At 41.3% G+C, this 22440-nt stretch overlaps 1 protein-coding gene across 2 annotated transcripts; it reads right to left on the reverse strand.

The window, feature by feature from the left end:
* Positions 1–431: 431 nt before the first annotated feature.
* Positions 432–22348, reverse strand: vimr2 (vimentin-related 2). Of its 2 annotated transcripts, none has more exons than XM_085373141.1 (10): positions 22192–22348; positions 19633–19771; positions 19392–19550; positions 19081–19200; positions 15875–15970; positions 11830–11958; positions 9842–9973; positions 5301–5411; positions 5082–5206; positions 432–474 (listed from the first exon to the last, which is right to left on the reverse strand). In XM_085373141.1, exons 1-10 carry the CDS (start codon positions 22299–22301, stop codon positions 432–434), a joined length of 1164 nt encoding a protein of 387 aa, XP_085229267.1. In that variant the 5' UTR covers positions 22302–22348. The 2 variants fall into 2 exon arrangements, with proteins under 2 accessions (XP_085229267.1, XP_085229261.1); XM_085373135.1 differs by having other exon boundaries at positions 22186–22348.
* Between the last annotated feature and the right edge of the window lie 92 nt (positions 22349–22440).

The raw sequence follows: 22440 nt of genomic DNA on the forward strand, positions 1-22440 counted from the left end.
GGTGTGTGCGTGTGTGTGTGTGTGTTTATCTGCGATTGCGTGTCAGTCTTGTTCAACAAAGAGGGGACAAAGCATTTATGAGTCATATCAGAGAGCTGGTAAAGATAAAACCCCACTTAACGAAATATCCCTTCCAGACGCTGCACGGATACACACTCATCCCACAGCCCCCACCAGTTTTAGACAGCTCCATCTTTCTTGGAGTATCAGGGTCATCTGCCAGAAACCTGTAATCAATGGCCCGGCTTACTGTAGGCCTCCAGACAGCATTAATCTGTCATACTAAGTTTATGTCTGCTCAAATTGCCGAATCGTTGCGTTAAGCTTCATCGAAGTGCAGAAATGGGGTCTGTTTTTACGCGTTTGTCTTTTGTCTGTGTTGGGGAGCACAACCACAGTCAGGACAGCAGATCTGACTGCTCAGGCTTAAGTCACAGGCTGCACAGTCTCTCCTCCTCTTCCTCCACAAGACTCCTGAACAACAGAAGCACATAAAAACACAACACACAGGTTATAACTCACAGAAGCAGGAACGGCATTCACTAATTAGTCATATATTGGCAGATCCAGAGTAGAACATTATTTTCTCAGTTACTCAATTAGTTTGGACAAGCCAAGTAAACAGCTCATCACTCATTTAATAACATGCTTAACCTTAATAAAAGCCTAAAAAGAGTTTACACAAATAAGCTAAGGTACTTCTTGTTTAAAATCGAACACCTAGCCATGCAGGCAGACTGTACAAGCGTTTGTGAAAGATCAAGCAGTTCAAATGAGCTCGCTAAACAGGAAGTTCCTTTTGCAACAAGTCAGTTTATGAAATTTGTTCCTTTTAGATATTTCATCATCAACTGCAAGTGATTGCAAAGCGGAGGACGTTAGGAAACATAGGCACTCAGACCAAAGTAGCTGACAAGAAAACAGAAGCAGGATCGTCAAGTGCTGAGGGGGCATGATGCACAAACGCCTTCACTGCTCTGCTGACTCAGTAACTGTAGAGCTCCAAACGTCCTCCATCACTAACATCAGCACACAAACTGTGCACCGGGAACTTTGTGTTAAGCGTTTCCATGGCTGAGCAGCTGCTGTGGTGACCCAGGACTTTCGCCCATCATTTTATGTTATTCTCATATAACATGACATATTATCGTCTTATAAAGCTGCCAGTTCCACAACAAGCATATAGAGTACCGTCAGAATTTGAAGTCATGGTTTTCTCCACTTGAGTGGATTTAATGTGGATATAAGTTGAACACTGTTTTTCATCTCTGAGGATAATATCGACTGCATTGACTGTATACACAAAAAGGGTGAAGTCAATGTGAGACAGGCAGAAGACAGGAAGACTGTTAGATGAGAGGAAAGTGGTTAGCATGATTAAAAACACTAAAGCTCAAGCCTGCCATGAACTGGAAACTGCATTACTGTCTACAGTGATGTGAGTTTTAGATCATCATGAATTGAGAGGGTACAAAACCAGATTGAAGCCCATGCTCCAAAATCAGCATCTTCAAGCTTGACTGAAATTAGCAGCTTCCCACAAAAACTAGCCAAAATCTTTCTGCAGGAAAAAATGTTTTTCCTGCAGAAAGATTTTATGTTTAGACAAGGCAAATTTGGCCACAATGACAAGAGTCGTAGAAGTAAAGGCGAGACTTTCAAATCTAAGACTGCTGTGCCAACTGTCTGGCATGGTGGTGGTAGCATTAAGCTCTGGGGCTGTTTTCAACTTTACTTCAAATTAACAGCCAGACGGTTGACACAGTTGGATGTTCCAAGAGGAAAATGATCCCATTTACACATAAAAAGGTGTTTTAGAGTGGACAGAACAGGCTAATATTAAGCCTCTGCTATGGCCTGCCCAAAGCCTCAGCCTCAACCCTAAAGAAAAAAAAATTTGTGGACTATCCTTAAAAGCCAAGCCTGTGCCAGGACACCAACCAATTTCAATGAACTCTATCAATTCTGCCAAGAAGCTTGCTGATGGCTACAAAAAGTATCTGTTTGAGGAGCAATTTGCTAAGGGACATTTAACCAAATATTAGTGAGCGTGTATGCATATATTTAAGCCTGTATGTATGATTCTGAAAAAAATCCAAAATAAATTCCAATTCCATTTTAGTCATTGAAGATATATTTTGTACAATCATTCCACCCAAGCAAAGCAACAGTTCATAGAAACAACAGTTCATTAAAAGCCCAATATTGCAATGACAGTCATGGCCATGGACCAGTTCTCTATAGCACTTTTCTATTGTACATAGGCATTTAAAGCCCTTTATACAACTTTACCCATTCACACAAGCACCTTTTCTATGCTTTTTCTACATAACTCCAACACAGGTGATGAGAGCAGAGAAACTGAAACAAAATAAGAAGCTCAAAAGGGGAAGAGGGGAGTCATTTGATATATCGGTAATATAAAAACGAAACCTCATAGTAAAGTAAATAAAGGATCTTGTTCTTAGATGAGCTACTTGTTGCTGCGTCATGGAGCAGCAGGAGCAGACCACAAAGAACAGTAGAGAGAATTACAGTGTAATATGGATCACATTAGCAGTAAGCAAAAGTAGGGAGCATCTGCCCAAACTGCTCTGAGGTGCTTTTGCAGGCGATAAGCCACCCAGTAACGGCAGCCCGGGGTCATTAGGGTCTTCTTTGCAGACAGTTTGCCACGGCACAGAGAGAATAAACAATCCCCATTTTCATTTCTTATTCATGGCTTTAATCACGGATGACAAAACATATAGTAAATGAAGAAAGGAAGGAAAGAAGTTGGCATCGCCCGTGTGTCTTTGGGACAGTCTGCTGGGTAATGAGAGGGAATTAAAACTGTGGCGAATTTGTAAATGTGTGTACGGAGTGGGTGGGGGGTGAACTGACATTAACAGGCTGGCATGGAGAAGAGCTGGCAGAGGCCCAGCACATAGTGCTGTCAGTGTGAGGTCCTCTTTGCCCATTCTAATGAGGTATTTTGAGGGTCTGAGCTCAGGCCTGCATTGGGGGCCCCCCTGGGGTCAGATGGTCAGATGCAGTTGGATGGGTGATGGAAGGACCAGGAGGAAGCCTGTGGCAGCGGGAAGGGATGGCTGAAGTGCGTCACTCCACATACCAGGATGGCAGATGGTTAAACAACCTCAATGAACAGAGGGGATGACATGAAACTTCTTCAAGGTCGCGCACAGGAAACCACAGCACATTTCCTGTGAACCCAGTTGGCCCGTGATGTCAGCCTTTTGTGTTCAGGAATATCTTATAATGGAAATCACGGATATCCAGGTGGCACTGTATGAGGCGCTTGACAATACTGGGCTTATACACCGGATCTTGTGGAAACACTCCTTGCATTACTCACAGTAGAGCTTTTAGAAAAAGATTTTGGGATATTGGTGGTTTTCTCATCTTTGAAGAATTCCAAATGGAAACAGAGCTTTGAGCTAATTTCAGTTTAATAAAATCGTCTCAAGGCCATTATGTGCTTTGCCCCGAACAGCTCATTTCTCCTGACATGTTTAAATATTATGTGGCACCTTTTTGAGCATTGAGGCGGACATCTGTTTTCATTTTAGCCTCTACCACAGAGATGAGAATCCACTGTATGCCTCAGAGTCTGTAGATATTAACTGCAATCAGATATTACGGCAGCTGACTTTATGACTTCAGCACCTTTAACAGGGGATGACAAACTAATCACTGAAATCAAATGATGCAGTGTTTTTCTTGGAATATTTCTCCAGCAGACACGGCTGTCCTCTTGACTGACAGTCTCACTAACAATTAAATCAAGTCATCCCAAAGTCTTCTCGTGTGTGTGGCATAGTGTGTGTGTGTAAAATTTTATTGGTCTCCCTTAAGAATAACAACCCGCAGCCCTGAAATGAGGATCGTGAAGGCACAGAGGTTTATATTCATGCAAGCTCTTCATTTTAAAACGTGCAAAAGAGGCGTGGATAAGCACTTGTACATTACAGTCCATCATAGTGCTTTAAGTTTTAAGGTTAAATTAAAGTACTGCTATAAAGTCAATATCTGAAATACATGATCTGCAAAACAAAGCAGAATACTGACCTTGTTATGATTGAAAATGCTTAAAATCAATTATGAATTAATTAATCATCAACTGCAATGCATTACAATTAATAAACTATTAAATTATTCGATTTTACCATAACCATTTGAACCATTTTATCAGTTTTATTATTACATTAGAGTCCAATAATAACTATCGAATATACAATGTAACAAGTTGCTTTATACGGATACAAAATTGCAACCATTTATATACGACTCCATTATAGACTGTATCCAACATTAACATATTGTCACGATGTGATGTGGTTGGTTTGTGGATTACTGTTGTAAAACCTTGAGTATTGAAACAAGAGAGTAAATCTGAGCATTATCACTTCATACTAGTAATGGATGCCTAGACTGCATCTATAATTCACCGTAATATAAAATGGGATTACAGAGATACAGTAAGGAGCTCAGACATCCAGAGGGAGCTCGGAGCTCTGATCACACCCTACAGCAGATCCAGAAATCTCTGGAGAGATTGTATATCTTGTCTAGACTGGGAGAGCCTTGGGATGCTAGAGAACTGGAATACGCTGCTGAGGAAAGGAACATCTGGAATACCCTTCTGAGGCTGCTACTGTAACCTGACTTACAGTCCTGTGAAAAACAAAGTACACTTCCTAATTCAACAGCACGTAGAACCATGTTATCATTCTCTGAATGTCCCTTTTCTCTTCTTTAAGTTATTGTTTCAGTTCACTGAGATTTGCAGGCATTCGTGTATCCACAACTCTGTTAAGGTGTTTTTATATGACTTTTTTTTTTAGCCATTTCAGTCATGGGATCATTGTCCTGTTGCATGACTCAGTTTTAGCCAAGCTTTAGCTGTTAGATGAGCATTGCATGGCCTGACCCTGAGGTCAACCAAAACTTTTAATTTCTAGTTTTTAAGTTCTCTCTTCTATTATCACAATGCGAAACTGATTAGATTATCTAATTTTACTCACATGTTGAAGCCAGAGTTGTCTGTTATTAAGTATAATTAAAAACATCAACCATCTGACCTGTAAGCAGCAATCTCCATGTCTCTGGCCATCTTCTGAGTGAGCAGAAACTTATAGTCTTCACACTGCTCCTTCATCTGTTCTTGGAAATTGGCCTTCTGACACTTCATTTCATCTATAGTCGCCTAATGTCACACACACACCCACACAGAGCAGCAGAGGATGAAGTTGAATGACAGAATATAGGTTTCAACTGCATTAATCATTCCCCTGTTATACCTCTAGATCAGCAATCTCATCCATGTATTCAGCCTTCTTCATTTCAACCTCGTCCTCCAATTCCTCGTTATGCTTCTCGAGCTCAGCAAGCTCCTTTTGTAGCTCTGAAATCTTCAGGAATAAAGAGAAGGAGTTATTCATTGAACATATATCTGCAAAATTGCTTGTATATTGAATTCTTTTGTTACCGATAATGTAATAATCCAATACCACAACATTTTAGTGCCCTCGTGTTCATGTTCAGTTCAAGAACAGCAGCTGAGGAGCACTTCAGTAAGACAACAAAGAGCTTCAACCTTTGGTCAATGGCAACCTTCTTATCAGCCTTAAACTGCATTTCACATTAAATGAAGACTGCTTTGAGGCCGAGTTACAAACTGAGAAAAATGTGGAGACATGGAAATGTGAAGAAATAGACATGTGGGGCATTTAAGCATTTTTAGAGATACAAATGGAAGGGGATTGTTTCGGCTGTGGTCTCACTTCTGAACTTCAGAAAAATTATCAACAAATGAGGCCAAGAACAAGAGCAGATGTTAGTCGTCAGTTTGTAGTTGTCAGATGGCCAGAAATAGGACTCAGATGAATGCTAATGTTTATCCATTGCTGCTAGATATTTAAAAATAAATCGATAGTTATAAACATGGCAGCCAACACCATAACAAGTTGAATGTTATGCATCAGTTGGATGATATGAGAGCGACCCGCCAGGCCAAGGAGCCACTGGCAAGTAAGGCATTCTCCAAATCATAGCATCTGACCTGGCTTGTTGTTTCATCATAGATAAATGTTTTTATTTTATTCAGGTTTGGGAGGGTCCTTGCTAATGACATTAGGAAACGTGAAAAAATCAAAACCACTGACAGTTGATGTGAATACTACAATTTTTTCTCTCAACAATGCGATCTTCTCCTGGAAAATGTCCTGTGGATGTTATTTTGAAACCTCGCATCCACCTAAAAATTGCCGCCAACCTTTACACACACAACCCATGTCTCCCATATCACCCCCTGATGGCAGCAACCTCCCTTAGTGGGACATAACGGTCTATTGAACCCCCAAAAATGACAGAGAGCCAGGGACCTTTCCATGGCCTCCAAACTCCCCAGATCAAAATCTGGACCTGTGTTTATGCCCTGACCAATCAGAGCTGCTTTGGTGCTATGAGTCGAACCTACACAATATTATATGTAGTGGCCGATCAGTGTATATTAGATTGTCATGACATATTGAACAGACATTCATTGATTCCAGATGGCGACTTCTGCAGAATTTGGTGATCCCCCGACAATTCTTCTAGCACCACTACAAAGTTGACGTTTTTAAGAGGAAATATCTGAGGATTTATTGGATAGACTGCCATGAAATTTGGTTCACACAATTATGACCCCCCCTCAGGAGGAATTATAATTACTTCCTTAGCCTCCTGACTTGACATTAACTGGGCAAAATTTTGTATTTTAGTTAACAACTACATACCTCTGATTTAAAGCTACTCCCATCAGTCCCAGTGGCACTTTTTCATCATTACTAACTGAAAACATGGATTTAAACTGAGCTCTAACTACAACTGAAGTATGCAAATTAACCCAGCAAACACAGACAGAACAGGTTACTTTACTTTCACCACAAACTAACTGAGGAGCATCCCTTCCCCCGCCGTGAGTAATTACAGCAATCACTGAAGTTCAACAATTAGCTGTCACAGCCAGATGGGGATCCAGGCAGTCCTGCTCGTCTTTCAGCCAGATCATGTGACCAGAAGACGACCCGATTACTACTCACAGGCTGATGGAGACTTCCCAAACTGTGTGACTCACTTACTCTCCTTGGCATGATAAGTGGAGCCTGGCCTTGTATGTATACGCGAGCGGTGGCGGATAAACCCATCAGAGCCTGTTCTATTATATACATTTGTGTGTCAGGCCTGATTTCACTGCAATCGGTTTGTTTGGCCATGTTGTCTCTCAGTGAGAAACCAGACCCGAGGCATCCATCACAGACGAAGAGGAAACAGAGCAGATCAGGCCGTGCTGTCCATCCGTCAGCCTGGACAGAGCAAAAAGTGAGGCTGAATATTAAAGAAAAGTAGATGATGTTGGGAGACTTGTGCTGAGGTTACAGAGGCTTGATGTTTATTTAAAGAGCTGAAAGGTAGAGCCACACTAATGAGAACCAAACCACCATGTTTGCTACAGATGTGGTTGGGTGCCAGCTGTGGTCAGACCACTGACGGATGCTAATAAGAGCAGGGTGGACTATAAGAGGTGTTTTTACCTGAGTCACCATTTCCTGGTTTGTCTTTTCATTCACGTCTCACTTTGTTGTCTGTTTCCTTCAAAGTCTCTTTGCTCCCTTGGCACCTTTTAATTTATTTTTTTTTTGCTAGCAGGATGACAAATTAAGCTTCATTTCCTTTCCACTCAGTGTGTGTGTGAGAAGTATAAAGATGCCTATGACACTGCAGGCGCTCTGAAAGACTGTACTTAATATAACTGAGGACACAGAGAGCAATAAATCCTGTGTGAGCTGCAGTCGAGCTCTTCACATCTCCTGCTGAAAACGTCCGCAGAGTAAACACTCTGGTCAGCAGGATCTCCCACACTGTTGCTCTGCTGTCACTCAGCCGCTCTCAACTCCCTTTGCCTGCTGTGGGAAACCATTCATTTTCACCATTACATCTGATTTAGGAGCTGATGACCGACACAGAGCCAGCTGATAGATGTTAAAACCCTTTCCTTTTTCAGTAAAGAGGTTGAAAATGTATTATGGGAAGATCACTATCAGCAGGCAGTAACTAAAGGACTTAAATGATGTGTAAAGCTCTGATCACCTCAAAAACAATATTCTCTCATTCGGCTGTTGCAATCAGCAGCCCTGCAGAGCGTTTTGATTTTATATTTCTCACAGGTGTGGAGGCAGAAGTCAAGTGAGTGTTGATTGTGGAGCTCAAAACATTTAAAAAAAAAACCCAAAAAAATAATAATTTTCATGCCAAGAGTTACATGAGAAGATTTTATCACTCTCATAGCGTCATGAAGAAAGAGAAAAGTTTTTACAGGACTCTTTCACAGTACTGTTCAGTACACCTTTAGTGCTTCCATATCAGGAGGGTAAGTAGTAGCCAGGTGCGGCTAATCATATATTATTTAATTTACTGATCGTCACCAAATGTGACCGCCTCTATAAAGCAAAAGTTTGTGCAGTTTCCTGGTCTGGAGACAAACGTTGTGTTAACACAATCCTGGAATGTTCCCAGCAAATTCACCTCAAAGTCAGACTGTGAAATGCTCAAAGAAACTTCAAAAAGAAAGCCTGTTCAGTCTGAAACAACATGGCAGCACAGTTTAGATTTGCAAAGATTCGTCTAAGCAAACCACAGATCTACTGAAAAAACGGACAGACAAAACCGAAGTGGAAATCTCCGAGGATAACCCACAGTTCCATATTTCACCTGAAACCAAACACGGCCTATCAGATGTCACTCTGAGAGGTGATCATTGGGGTTTTTTCTTCATCCACGTTGCGAGGACAACGTTCCTACAGCTCAAGCTTGGCTGAAACTATGTCACGCAACAGGACAATGATCCCAATCACACCAGCAAATCTACAACAGAGCTACACAGTTAAACTTCAACCCAATTAAAATGCTGTGGTGGGACCTAAAAAAAGCTGTACATAAACTAATTCATGCACATCTCAATAAACCAAAGCAACACTGAGGAGTTCCTCCACAGCAATGACGATGACACTGATATAGTCACTTAAAAAACAGTTACTTTTTGTCCACGTTGCTAAAGGTGGTTTGCAAATGTTGAACTTGGTACTTACTGTTTCACATGTTTTTGATATGAAAGCAGATCAGAGGTATATGTATAAAAAGGATAAAATTGACCCCGTTTGCCATTGGCGTGTGTTGTGTCTGGTATGATTTCAGCCGGGAAAATATTAAACATGTCATATCTGCTCTCCTCACACTTGTTTACTTATGAAAAGAAGCAGGGGGGTGATTCTTGTTACACTTACTTGTAGAACTTACTGTATGATGCTGGATGGTTTCCCTAACATGAGTTGTTTCAGGCCATGTCTTAGTGGCAAACAAAAGCATATGTTGAAGAACAATTCACTGCGTTATTTAATATATAACTCATTCATAAAGAATGTTAATCATGGTCTGGTTTCCAAATATATGTGGCCAAAACAAAGATATGAAACATAACAATCACATAATGTTATGCTCTATTACACTATAAACTGCAAATGATCTTTTGGCTTTAATTGTGACTGTTTGTTCCAGATATAAGTTGCTGTAGGCGTACATAAAATGGGTAAATCTTTTTTTTTTTTCCTTTTTTGGATCAACTAGCTTCCTTTTCGTGCAAGAAGTTCAGAAGAACTTAAAAGCTTGGCAAATGCAACCAAAACGCCCTGCCCTGATGTAAAGCTCAAGTTTACTCCAAACAAACTATGCTAAGCGTATGTGCTTTGTGTAATTTGGCTCAACTAACTCTTTAAAGAAAGGGCAGGGGGAGAACACTCACCAGCATCTTTATCTCACCGGCGTCCTTTATCTTTGTCAAGTCTTTGACCGTTGACCCTCCAGTTCCTCCCACTTCCACTTCCTTTCCGTCACCACTGTGGACCACAGCAGAGGAGGCTGCACCGCACTCATACTGAAGAGACACAAGATGAGAAGTCAGTGCTGCTGGGATCTTTTTGAGTAATTAAGTGCACTTTGGCAGGGGGAGCAATCAGAGTCTCTCATACTAGCTCTCCTTGCGTACACCAGTTTCATGATTAGCCAAATCATGAGGGCGCACAGGTGTGTAGGAGTCCGCCAGCAATCACCATTACTGCTCACAACCAATAGCAATCATTTTAGCATCGAGACAATTGCGTCTCGTAATCGAGGCCAGGCACAGACAGGACGGTGTCCAGCTGGCGAGGCAAGAGCCTGAGTGGGAGGGAGAGAGTAAATAGATGGCGTTTTAAAGAACAAGAAACACACGTAGACAGGCAGATATCCCTTAGTCATGTCTCCATATTAAATGCACACAAACACCAGTGTCCACTTCAGTGCAGCTAAGGAGCCTGGGAAGGCGGCCTGCAGTCTGATTGCAGCCCTGACCTCTGAACCAGGCAGACATCCTCACCTCAGAGAGGGTCAGACCCACCGGAGCTACAGTCTGACCCCAGTGCAGGACCTCGATGCTGCAAGACACACACACACACACACACACACAGGTGGACAAAGACATTCTGTTCGGGTCCAGAACAGCACCTCTGATTTCCAAGTTCTTCCCCAATGTTGTGTTAAGAGGTAAAGAAAACAAGTGGGAGCCTCGTTGTGTGATTTGTGAAAGCTGAGAGGGACAGAGGGAGGGTGGTGCGGTGAGAATATTGGAGTTAATCGTAAAGAGGATGAGGAACTGGTCACTGGAGAGAGTGTCAAAAGTGAAAGTACTCAGATCTCTTATTTAAATAGAAGCAGTTCAAGAATAATGAAATAACCCACAGGAAGTGAACGACCTGCACCAATATATAAACCGCAGAAGGTACTTAGAAGTATTAAAAAACAACCCAGTAACACAACCTTATTGTTCACATTACTTCGTTCCATGGCATGGTCCGGCCAATACACACAGTGAGATTGTAACACATTACTTTATCCTGTCACGAAATCACTCAGCACAGGTTGGCTGGCTAGCTGGAGAGCATATCATCAAGTGAAATTAAAACCACACAAGATCGATTTCTGTTGGAAGCGTTTGTGCCCTGTTTAGGATGCATGGCCAAAAAAATAAAAAAAATAATGACAACTGTTTAGTTTTCTGAGATCATGAGATCATAAAACGCTCAAGCAGCTGTGATGTGTGTTTCCATGTGTGCTCACCGGTGGCTCTGCAAACCTTTTGTGGCATATCCCAGATATGAAGAAAAAACAAAAAAGGGCTTGTTCCCATTTACCCGACAAGTTTTAAAGGAACAAGGTTTAACTTTTGTGAAACTCGGTCAACACGATAGCATTAACAAACTCATTTATTATGTTTTTTAGTTCATTCAACAAAACTTGCTTTTGTAGTACAGTCTCAAAATGTAGTGACTGTATGACCCACAGTTTGAGAGCCACTGAAAGATCGCAACCGATGTCTGTCTGAATCCAGCCTGTGAAGCCATGAATGCTTATTTATCATATTTTCACATGCTTTTTTTTCATCTAATGAGACCCACTTTGTTATATTTCTCACAATGATTTTTTAACAGCTGGAGAATTAGCAGCTGTTAACAGTGGTGTACATACGTTATTTTCTTGTTTGTTTGTTATTATATGGCTCAGTAATGTATTGAATACATGTTTTTCCCTGTAAACCACCATTATGTTCATTTCTGACTCCGTGTTTTCATTTTGGGGCTCTACACATGATTCACAGTTAATAACTGGGCCTTAGCGCAGGCCCTCGGATCGTCCGGTGCATGGTATTGGTGTGGTTCTCTGTGGGTTTTGTGTGTTATGTACTCTGTGTTGTACCTGGAGTGTCTCAGCCAGTTGGCAGTAGTACTTTTTTACATCCAAAGCCGGAGCAATGTCAGGGCTGCCAAATTTAATCACTGCTGCCCGGGTGATCCCTTCGTTGGGCTCCAGCATATCCTCCACTGTCTGCTCATACACGAAACACATACAAATACACAAGAATGTAACAACACACATTTATTTATTACACTGTTCTTAATGTCAGTTTTAATAGACTTGCACTTTACTTCTTTATAATTCAGCTCCTAATATTTCCTAATACATCCACAATCATCATCTATAACTTTTCTCTTTCTTTGTCTGGCAGCTATATTTTTCCCACATCCTTCTCCCAGCATACCCAGTATCTCTTCTTCATACGTGTCCAAATCAACTCTGTCTCAACTTTTGTCCTTTGACTGAGAGGTGGTCTGAGCTTTTAGGATATCTACGATGAAACATGAACAAGCACAGGTTTTATATCGATCATGCAAAGGACAAAGAAGCAGCCTCATCTAACTTCACAATGATTTTGAGGTATGACAGGTCATTTTGGGAGGTAGTTGTATGAAATTTAGACTACTGCAACATTACACTTAGATCTATTTGTTCTTAGTGAACGCAATATTAATGAACATTGTGTACAAATACATCTTTTCTAAAACATTTTTTAAGCAAGGAAAATTTCACCTAATTCAAACTTCTGGAAAAAACAAACCAAAACAACAGTGGTGGCAACAAGCTTCCATAAACCCTTTGATATTAAGAATCTTATTTGCAGGAGTGCCCTGGTAATAAGTAATAACTTGACATGTTGTTCCAGTGGCAGGAGAGATCAGATCTCAAAGAAAATCCACACAAGGGTGTGGAGAACATGTGAACTGAAGCTTCCTGAGGTTTGAACAGGGGCGCTACAAAGAGGGGGCCAGAGGGGGCACTGGCCACCCCCCAAAATTTGCTGACCCCACCTGGCAAGACTGTCCTATGTTGGTAATAATTTTAATAAATGTGAACACGAGAGAGGACGAATCATTAAAGTATGGTTGGGACTTAAAGTCAAGCAGTTAAAAGTCAAGTTAAAAAAGATGATCATGGATTTCAAATTATGGAAGTGAACGCAAATAAGCTGAACTTATATCAGTTTCATCTCTCTATAAGCTTATTGATGGCGCTCTTCTCAGCAGCCCCAGCAGTAGAGAGCTACTATCTCTGTCTAAAAGTAAGTCCCTGTCATTGTCCATTTACCTGTATGACTGATTTAATGTGGTTTGATTCTATAAGACCCTGCAAAACCAAAGTGTTCTTGCAAGAAGTGCACACTAGGGCAGACACCTAATTTTATATAGAAACATGTTAAAAGTCTAAAATGATTAGAAATACAGGAGTAATGTGATTACTTGTATAGATGGATGGTCAATATGACCTTATGTTTGCTACAATTACACCAAACCACCAATGCTCTGACTTCTTGCATTACATTTTAAAATTGAGCCTTGTCTTTATTGATGAAAATGTGTCAGCATTATTAATTAGTACACATATGTATGTTTATTATATCCATAGATGCCTAGTGTATTTCAGATATAGCTCACCCCTACAACAGTAAAAGAAAAAACTGAGGAACAAGTGTGTTGTGCAGTAAAAGTATACTCAGGTAAATTTTCTGTCTGCTACAAACACACAGAGACCAAAGGCCTCAACATGCATGTCTGCAGCCTCACATCAGTTACAAAGAAAATGAACTGCTACAGAGCTGCAGTGGCAGACTAACATTTTTCTCCTCTTCCCTGCACCTACATAACGACATGGCTGCCGATTTCTCAGGGGAATGTGGGGTATCTGGAAGTGCCGATAATAACAACAGTTAATAAAACAAAGGGAACTTCTGTTTTCATTTGGTATTCAGCCGCATTTCCCGGACGGGGAGTTATCGAGCGTGTCCCAGAGGGAGTGTGTTAAATGCCGCGCGGTCCGGCTTTGCAGAGGAAAAACACAGAGTGATGGAGCTGCTCCTGCTTCAGCTGCCTCCCTCTCTCTCTCTCTGCCTGCAGCCTCTAGATCTGATACCGGGGTGCGCCTGTCATCTCCTGGTGAGGTGGAGAAAATTGTAGAAGGTGCAGAGGGCTGGGGGTGTGTGTGGATATGTACAGAATATGGCTGCAAGCATGTGCTTTTTTTAAAGGAGTAGTTGAAAAATTTGTTTGAGTGCAGAGAAGCTACTTAATACATTTTATTTTGTGGGGCATGTTCAAGAGTTCGAAGATAAAATGACAATCTGATACTAGCACAAAATCCTTTATAAACCAGTGAATTCTTACACTGATGTTTCAGCAAGTGAGCTTCGGCAGAAAGCAGATTTTGTCAGCTTCAATCTCCTGTTTCCACGTGTTATGCTTAACAACCCCAGAGTTGGTTGTTCTTTCATATTTACCATGCAGATATGAAAATATGGGCATATTTTTTATTATTCTCAGATCTGACCTCGACCTGATTGAAACACTATGGTGAAACCTTTGCAGTTTTATAAAGAAGAGTGGGCCAAAATTCCTCCACAACGATGTGAGAGACTGATAAAATCACACAGAAAACAATTACTTTAAGTTGTTGTTGCTAAAGCTCGTGAAGCGCTAAGTGTACTCGGTTCTACACAGGACTCCAGTAAAAACTCTCTTTTTCACAGGACTGTTTTTGGACAATAACATGCTTTTTTTGTGATTTTATATTTGTGTATTAAATTGGTTGTAATTCATCAAATGTTTTTGCAATATTTTGGTTTTAACTGAAAGTCTGCAATTCAATCACATCCTGTTTGTTTGCTGTAAAATGCCCAGAACGGTGGGAAGGTGTTCCTGCATCTTCGATCAATGAGGAATTAAATCTGCAGGTTGGTGCCTATTACCGTTTTTATCTCACAGAGACTTTTTACCTCGATAAATAAACTAAATATAAAAGTTACTCTGCCAAACACTGACTGCAGCTTTTGCCTTGAGACAGAAATGTTTGATCTGCCTCAAAAATGAATTTATACCATTCAGGAGAGGGATGTTTTTGATACATTACAGGTCAAGAAGTAAACAGCTTAAATACAGACAATCAATTTTTGGCACATTCACATATCAATTAACACATTCCTGTGATCTGTTCATGGTGCAGATGCAAAGTGGCAGTCGGTGCTCTACAGAAAATTAAAATCTTACATGTGACTCATTTTAAAGTTTTTAAATCAGGTATATGATCTATGTGTTCTTGCATTATGTTTTTGGAAAATATTTTTGCAAAACACTCAATTTATGATGTTCAAACTTTGCATGAGGATACTGTGGATCTACTAACAGTTTCGTGCATGCTATACCGATTAGTTTGCAGTATTGTGGTGAAGTTTACAGTAACTGATGCCATGTTGGACTCATACAGAGCAGGCTGTGTCGTTCATGGACAATGTGAAGTTACATCAAAGATAGCAAACATCAAGTTATATTTAAATGCTGATCGGATTCAGTCACTGAATTATAACTTTTATACTAGGTTTATAATGTCTATGTGTTGGAAAATGAGGAATATAGTTCATGAAATATCTGCTTATATCTTGTTGAATTCAGCTGGGTAAATCAACAAAAAACAGCGAGTACCAGAGTAGCAGCTGATCACTTGATGACTTATTTCAAGTAATTGTTTTCAACAGCCCATCTTTAAGTTCCACCACCACTTAAACAAATCCCACTTTAACCCCTGAGGTAAAATTTAAAAGTGTAACAGTCCAAAAACACCTTCCTTCCCATTAAAAGACTAGTAACGACTGCATTTAGTACAAAGCCCTTAAAAAAAGTGATTTTATGAATCTAGAATTGAATGCTCTGCTCATATTTTTCTGTTGTTGTGGCCGTTTCTGGTTACAACTCTTCAGCAAGGTGACCAAGGTCGCGAGGAGCTGCGTTTGTCAACACAGATCTGGGCATTCCTCCAACACTCCTGTCTGACCTAAGTGCTACATTTTGAGCCATTTCTGTGACTATAAACTGTTCCTGTTTCATCAGCCTGCAGCTACAAACTCCCTTTCTCTCACCGTCCTGTGCAGGGTCTCCATGCTGGCCAGCTGCTCCTCGTAGATAGTCACTTGCTCCCTCAGAGCCAAACACTCTGCTGTCACAGCATCCACTTCCTGTTAAAAGAAAGTAAAGTTAACAGAGAAGTTGAACTTAATTTCTGGAAGTGTCTGAGGAGTGCTCTGCAGTTTGCAAACTAAATCAAACCACAGGTGGAAAAAACATGAAGTTGTTTCCACCCTGAAGACCAATTTTGAGAACAATCAGCACCAGCCACTCTGTCACTGAACAGCAACTACACGCCGCAATGCAGAGGAAAAGGGAGGAGGAGGAGGAAGATGAGAAGGAGGCTAACTAGACACAAAAGCCTTGTCACCCAATCTATTTGCCGGCAGGGGTTCTGAATTCGTCTACTCTTTTTAAAGAACTGGATTAATTGGTGTTGAATGCAATTACTGTTTGTGCCTGCTTTTACATTTAGGAAGAAAGAGTTTGGTGGTAAAGTTGTGGATTCCTGCTGTGAGGGTGGCAGGGTCAGTGATGTACTGCAGCAGATTAAACAGACTGGCTGCTGCTGCTGAACTCTCTGAGCTGGAGAAAAACCTGTTGTAGTTTGTGTAGTTGCTCCATAGTGTTCACACACAGTCACAGACTTCTTTTACTCAAGTTGCCATTTCCAGCTCCATAGTTTAATTCTAGGGTAGCTTTGCATGATTCACTGTTCAAAATAAGCCGTTTCTGTTTATGTAGCAATTTTAGCTCCAACTGACTTTCTCAACCTGAAAATACTGTATAACAGACAATAAGGAAAAGCATGTTGGGTCAAATTTAAGTGTCTTACACATGTTTGTTGACATGATAGCGTCACACAGCTGTTGCAAATTTGTCAGCTTTACTGGATTGGATTGAGATCTGGGAATATGTAGACCATTTAAGTACAATGGATTCATTAACATGTTTAAGAAGCCAGTTATTGATGGGTTGAGCTTTGTGACATGGTTTGTTATCAAATACAAAACTCATGTAGCATTTCAAAGATGCTCACGTTAAAATATTCCCTACACCATCACCATCAGCCTGAACCAACAGGATGGGTCCACACTTTCATTTGGTTTACAACAAATCAGACCCTACGATCCAAAAGTTGGAGCAGAACTTGAGACTCATCGGACCAGGGAAAGTTTTCCAACCTTATATAGCCCAATTTTGGTGAGCCTGTGTGAATTGTAGCCTCCATATCCTGTTTTAGCTGACAGGAGTGATACCCAGTGTGCTTTTCTTCTGCTGTTGCCCATCTGCTTCACGATTTGATGTGTTGTGCCTTCAGAGATGCTTTTCTGTATACCTTGCTTTTAACCAGTGGTTATTTGAGTTACTGCTGCATTCCTGCTACCCCAAAGCATCTAGGCCAGTCCCTTCAGATCTCTGATGTCAACAAGGCATTTTCTGCCAGAGAAACGCTGCTCATTGGATATATTTTTTTGTACTACTCTCTGTAAACCCTAAGCATGGTTCCTAATAGATCAGACGAGGCCATCTGACACCAACAACCAGGAAAAATTCAGTCATTTAAATTTGATTCCCGTTTCCCATTTGAACTGCAGAAGAGTTGGAGCTTTAAGTCTTCACCATGAGTGGTGCCTTGTCACGTGTATTATTGTTGACATGTTTAATATAAAAATATTGATTAGTGCTCTCCATTTATCTGTTTATTTTTATCCCAATGAGGATTAAAACCAGCTGAAATTCTGACCAAAAGAAAGTCTTCTAATGTAATTCTGACCTTGTTTTTACCTTTAAATGAATCTAAACTCCATATATGCAAAATTAATTCATCCACTCAGACTCACTCTGTTTTTCTGTAGCCACAGAAAATCAAAATGAGGTGAAATGTGCAATCCTTGATGATGGAGTAGGATAGAAACCACACAAAAGCCAGCGGTATGCTCTAAAACAAACCAAATGTGGCTTTTTGACGTTATGCTGACAAAGATGCAGCTTGTTGTGGGCCGATCTGTGTAGTATTCACTCTTCTCCTCCGCATCTCTGCTCTTCCTCTACCTCCCTGCTGATTTCCCACCAAGCCAGCAGGAACATTACGGCACCATATCACAGCCTGCGTTACATCTGTGAGGCACAAATGAAAGCCTCGCTCGCATCTGGCCTGGTTCTGGAAAGGAAACGATGGTCTCTGGCATGTGCGAGGGAAGAAAAGTTTGGTGGCTCAGGTTGCAGTGGGCCACCAGCCCAGACTGTGTGACTGCTGGTGATCAAAACCCACTGGGCAGCACTACAGAGGAGCAGCTGTGCCAGGTGTCAGCTGGATGGAGTGGGAAGTGAAGATGCTTGACAGCCCTGCCATCTAGTGCTCAAAGTATATTATCGCAACACGGTCAGATCAGAGAGAAAATGCTTCGGTTCATACTCAAGTTTTAAGTAAGTGATTTAATACTAATATATTTAAGTAGACACAGCCACCAAACTTATTTAAAGGGCAGTTTTATACATTATAAACTTTACTGCTTGAGGTTTCACATTTGCAAAATGTAATTTTAGTATACAATGGCCTCTGTTTTGTGAGTTTTGATCAACAGTAGTAAATTCAGTTAAGAGTTGAGCTCTAACTAAATAATTTTACTTCAAGTGAAATTGTAGCCTTGACAGACTAGATGACACGACCCTGTGGGGAATCCTGACGTTTGTGTTTGGGCCTATGATCACCATCCATCCTTTTTTTTTGCGTCTCGTGTGGTCGGTGAAATGGGGACAGCAGTCAAAGCAGAGGCCAGCTCTTCTTGGGGGACACCGACGCATCAAGCTACGAAACGTGATCTCTCCGGTGTGTCCTGGGTCTTCCTCAGGGTCTCCTCCTCATCTAGGAGGCCTCTTGGTCTGATGCTCAATCCCCAGCTGACTCCCTTCGATCATCAACCATCCATTAATATAACCACTCAAATAAGGACGTCATTATTTGAGTGGTTATATTAATGGATGGTTGACTCTGATGTGACCCTGAATTTTACTACGCTTGTGCTCTCTTAGCTTTTTGGAACTGAACCTACTGTTATAACCAAATCTTCAAATAAATTTATAGTCCTTAAAAAAGAAAAAAAGCACAAATTATTCTTTATTTGTCGAGCAGAGTAGAGTTCCCTCCTGACCATTTTTCTGAAGCAGCAATGGGATTTCCATGCATACCAACAGAATACTTGCCAAATACAATTACCTCAGCCACATCTTGTTGTTCCTGCCGGACGAAGATCCTCTGCTGCGACGCCTTCTCATAGTCTTTCTTCAGGAGCTTGAGCTCTTTCTGCAGCTCCTGTGTGTCATTCAGAATCTCATCCTGTGGTGAGAAACAGCCAGATACTGATGGATCTTGACAAGGTTGTAAATCAGACCTGCCCACAATTATGCAAAGTGTGATCCGGCTGATGTCATGACGTGAGACGTGCTTGCGGACTGATATGAGAAAACCTCATTTAGGCATGCCATCGCACGGAGAGACATGCAGCAGACACACCCAACAGCACATACCCTCTGCTTGCCCAGTCTTTCCACCACAGCGTCCAGGCTGTGGTCGGGCACCGCCACAGTGGAGGTGATGCTGGAAGAGGCCTGGCGATTGTTCAGCTCTTCCTCCAACTCAGTGATCTGACATTCAAGAGACTCATTGTCGTCCTCAAAACAACGAGCCTAAAGGGCGCAGGTTTAAATAGCGTGAGGTATACACAGAAGAAACCAGCAGAGAGGCAGCAGTTACAGTGTTTGTCCTCACCAGCTCAATCAGCCTGACCAGGCGGTCATTGAGGGCAGCAATGACGGTGCGGTCCTGGACAAACTGGTCCAGACCTTCTTTGTTCTGAGCCCTGGCAGCTGCAAAGTCTAGCTTATCACAGTCATCAACAGCAGCAGCCCTGAGAAAAGGCACAAAGCACCAAAGACTCGACTCAATATTTTTAAAGGTTTTAGAAAAATAAATTAAACACATACAGAGAGGCTTCATCAAGTTTATCCCTGCTCATTTTCTTCCATTTCATTTTATTTTGTAAGGCTGAAATGTTGCTAATTTTGTGATTTTTGGTTCTCTTTTGTTGGTGTTTCTTTCATTTTTCTGTGTTGTATGTTATGTCATATATTGCTCTCACTTCATATATGAGATGTTTTTCGTGGGCATCCAAACAAGGCATTTATCCAGACTGAATATACTTCACTGTAAACATGACATCATGGAGTTATTGGTTCAGTTTGTCCATTTCTTAGCAGGTTTACTCATAATTCTGGATTTGCATGATACATTTAAGAGAGGTCAGGCTTCGAGGTGCTCATGTTTGGGAGTCAGTCTGGATCTGGATGCAGGAATTCATGGAAGGATTCTTCACTGTTCTTCACCAACACAGGGTAACAGTCAACTCTTAAAAAAATGATGATGATGATGAAGATGATGATGATGATAAGGAACACCAACTTCTATCTATATCACAAACCAATCTCTTGATTCTGGATAAAGGGACTCCGCTCATGCATGGTGCGAAGGGAATTTTCAGTCTTGGCAGAGGTGTGTAGTCTCTGCTCTTGTGCTTGAAATGCTCGACTGCGTTTGACGTAACAGCAAATAAAGATTGCACCCTGTGATGGCGTCTGTGCGCTGAAGACATTTGTCACTACCAGTTGTTGGTACCTCAGTGCTGATTACTTTACCTACCTATTATGCATTGATTGCTGTATGTAGACATGCATTTTAGGTTGTTAAGCACATTTTGACACATCGGTGTTTTGGGAATTTTCAAATTTGTCTCAGACCACAAACCTCTGAAGTTATAATTGTTGATGAGATTACAGTTTACAGCTTAATTAATATTACCTAGAGACAGGTTCAAGTCATACCCAGATGTCAGATTTTAGCCCATATACATTTTCTCTCATCAAAATGTCATCTTATATCTCATTTTTACTATATCCTGTTCTAACTTCTAACTTATGTTATTTCAGAGTGTTATTAGACCATATTACAGGACTTTTTCCCCAAAAATTTCAAATTTTTATGTTGCAAATTAAGGTCAATGAAGTTAACACATTGCACTAGTTTTAGGTGAAAATGAATATGATGAATATGGCTCCTCCCTTCATTACGCTGAGATAGAACTTGGGCTTCTAGGGGCTTCCCACAATGCACAGAGTATTTCTTCTTCACTCACCTTTTCCCCCCCAATTACTATTCATTTACACACCACTCTGCATTTAAAAATGGCCTGTATTTGTATAGCGCTTTTCTAGTCCCTAAGGACCCCAAAGCGCTTTACACAACCTGTCATCCACACACTGGTGATGGCAGCTACATTGTAGCCACAGCCACCCTGGGGGGCACTGACAGAGGCGAGGCTGCCGGACACTGGCGCCACCGGGCCCTCTGACGACCACCACTAGGCAACGGGTGAAGTGTCTTGCCCAAGGACACAACGACCGAGACTGTCCAAGCCGGGGCTCGAACCGGCAACCTTCCAATTACAAGGCAAACTCCCAACTCTTGAGCCACGATCGCCACAATTTATTTTGTTTCGCCTTCCTCCCCTCACCCCCAACTAGTTGCAGCTAATGCTTGAGCTCTCTGAGCCTGGTCCTGCCAGAGGTTTCTTCCTGTTAAAAGGGAGTTTTTCCTTCCCGCTGTCACCAAGGTTGTTGGATTGTTGGGGTTTCTCTCTATTAGTGTAGGGTTTGTTTTTTTGTCTGTTTTTTTACAAAAACCCAAAACAAATAATACACAGCCTAACATTTAGACCAGCTACTCAAATATATAACGTATGGCTTTCATCATTTACTACTGTTAGGCTAGCTGCTATGACCACAAGTGTGAGACTGGCCGCAGAAATAAAATTGTAATTTTGTCCTGAATTCTGGAAAAAGCACTCGACTGATAGTGACATTATTACATCTGACCAATCTGTCAGATAACCTAATCTCTGCTTATTTGCTGACAACCTCACAGTCAGTCATGGGGAGGCCAATTTCAACGTACATGTCATACATCGTTTTTGTATTTAACTTCATTCTTAAGGACTATAACAAATAATTTTCCAACTTTGGGATGAATAAAGATGTTATTATAACCACTAAGGTTCTTCAGCATCCACCGGGAAACCTTTGACATGTAAAGCAGTACACTATGTTTTAATCATAAGGGGAAAATTTCAGATGTTACCCTTTTAAATGAAATCTCATTCATGTATTTCATCTATAACATTTTTCAGGTTAAAATGCCATACCCCTCACAGACAAACTGGTGGACATGTTTGTACACCTTAATATCTTAAAAGTGGTAAGCAAAACCCACACTGACCTGACAGAGGCCCGGTATTGCCCCGCACACCGCACGCTCAACCCTCCGTTTCGTCTCCAGCTGTCGTCCTCAAACAGCTTGCGGTAGGAAGACACTCTGAGCATGGCCATAGCTTTGAATGGCTTCAGACTGAGATAAGACACAACAACCAAATGGAAGCAGCAGATCGAAGGAGGATTTTATACTTGGAGGGAAACAGAATGTTGCACTGAGGTGAAGCAGACTAACTTTGGCGTGAACATCACCCAG

This window comes from Diplotaxodon limnothrissa, linkage group LG2 (genome assembly GCF_057381915.1).
Source record: "Diplotaxodon limnothrissa isolate DT_005_m linkage group LG2, D_limnothrissa_male_GT1.1, whole genome shotgun sequence".
In the NCBI taxonomy this organism is placed as follows: domain Eukaryota; kingdom Metazoa; phylum Chordata; class Actinopteri; order Cichliformes; family Cichlidae; genus Diplotaxodon; species Diplotaxodon limnothrissa.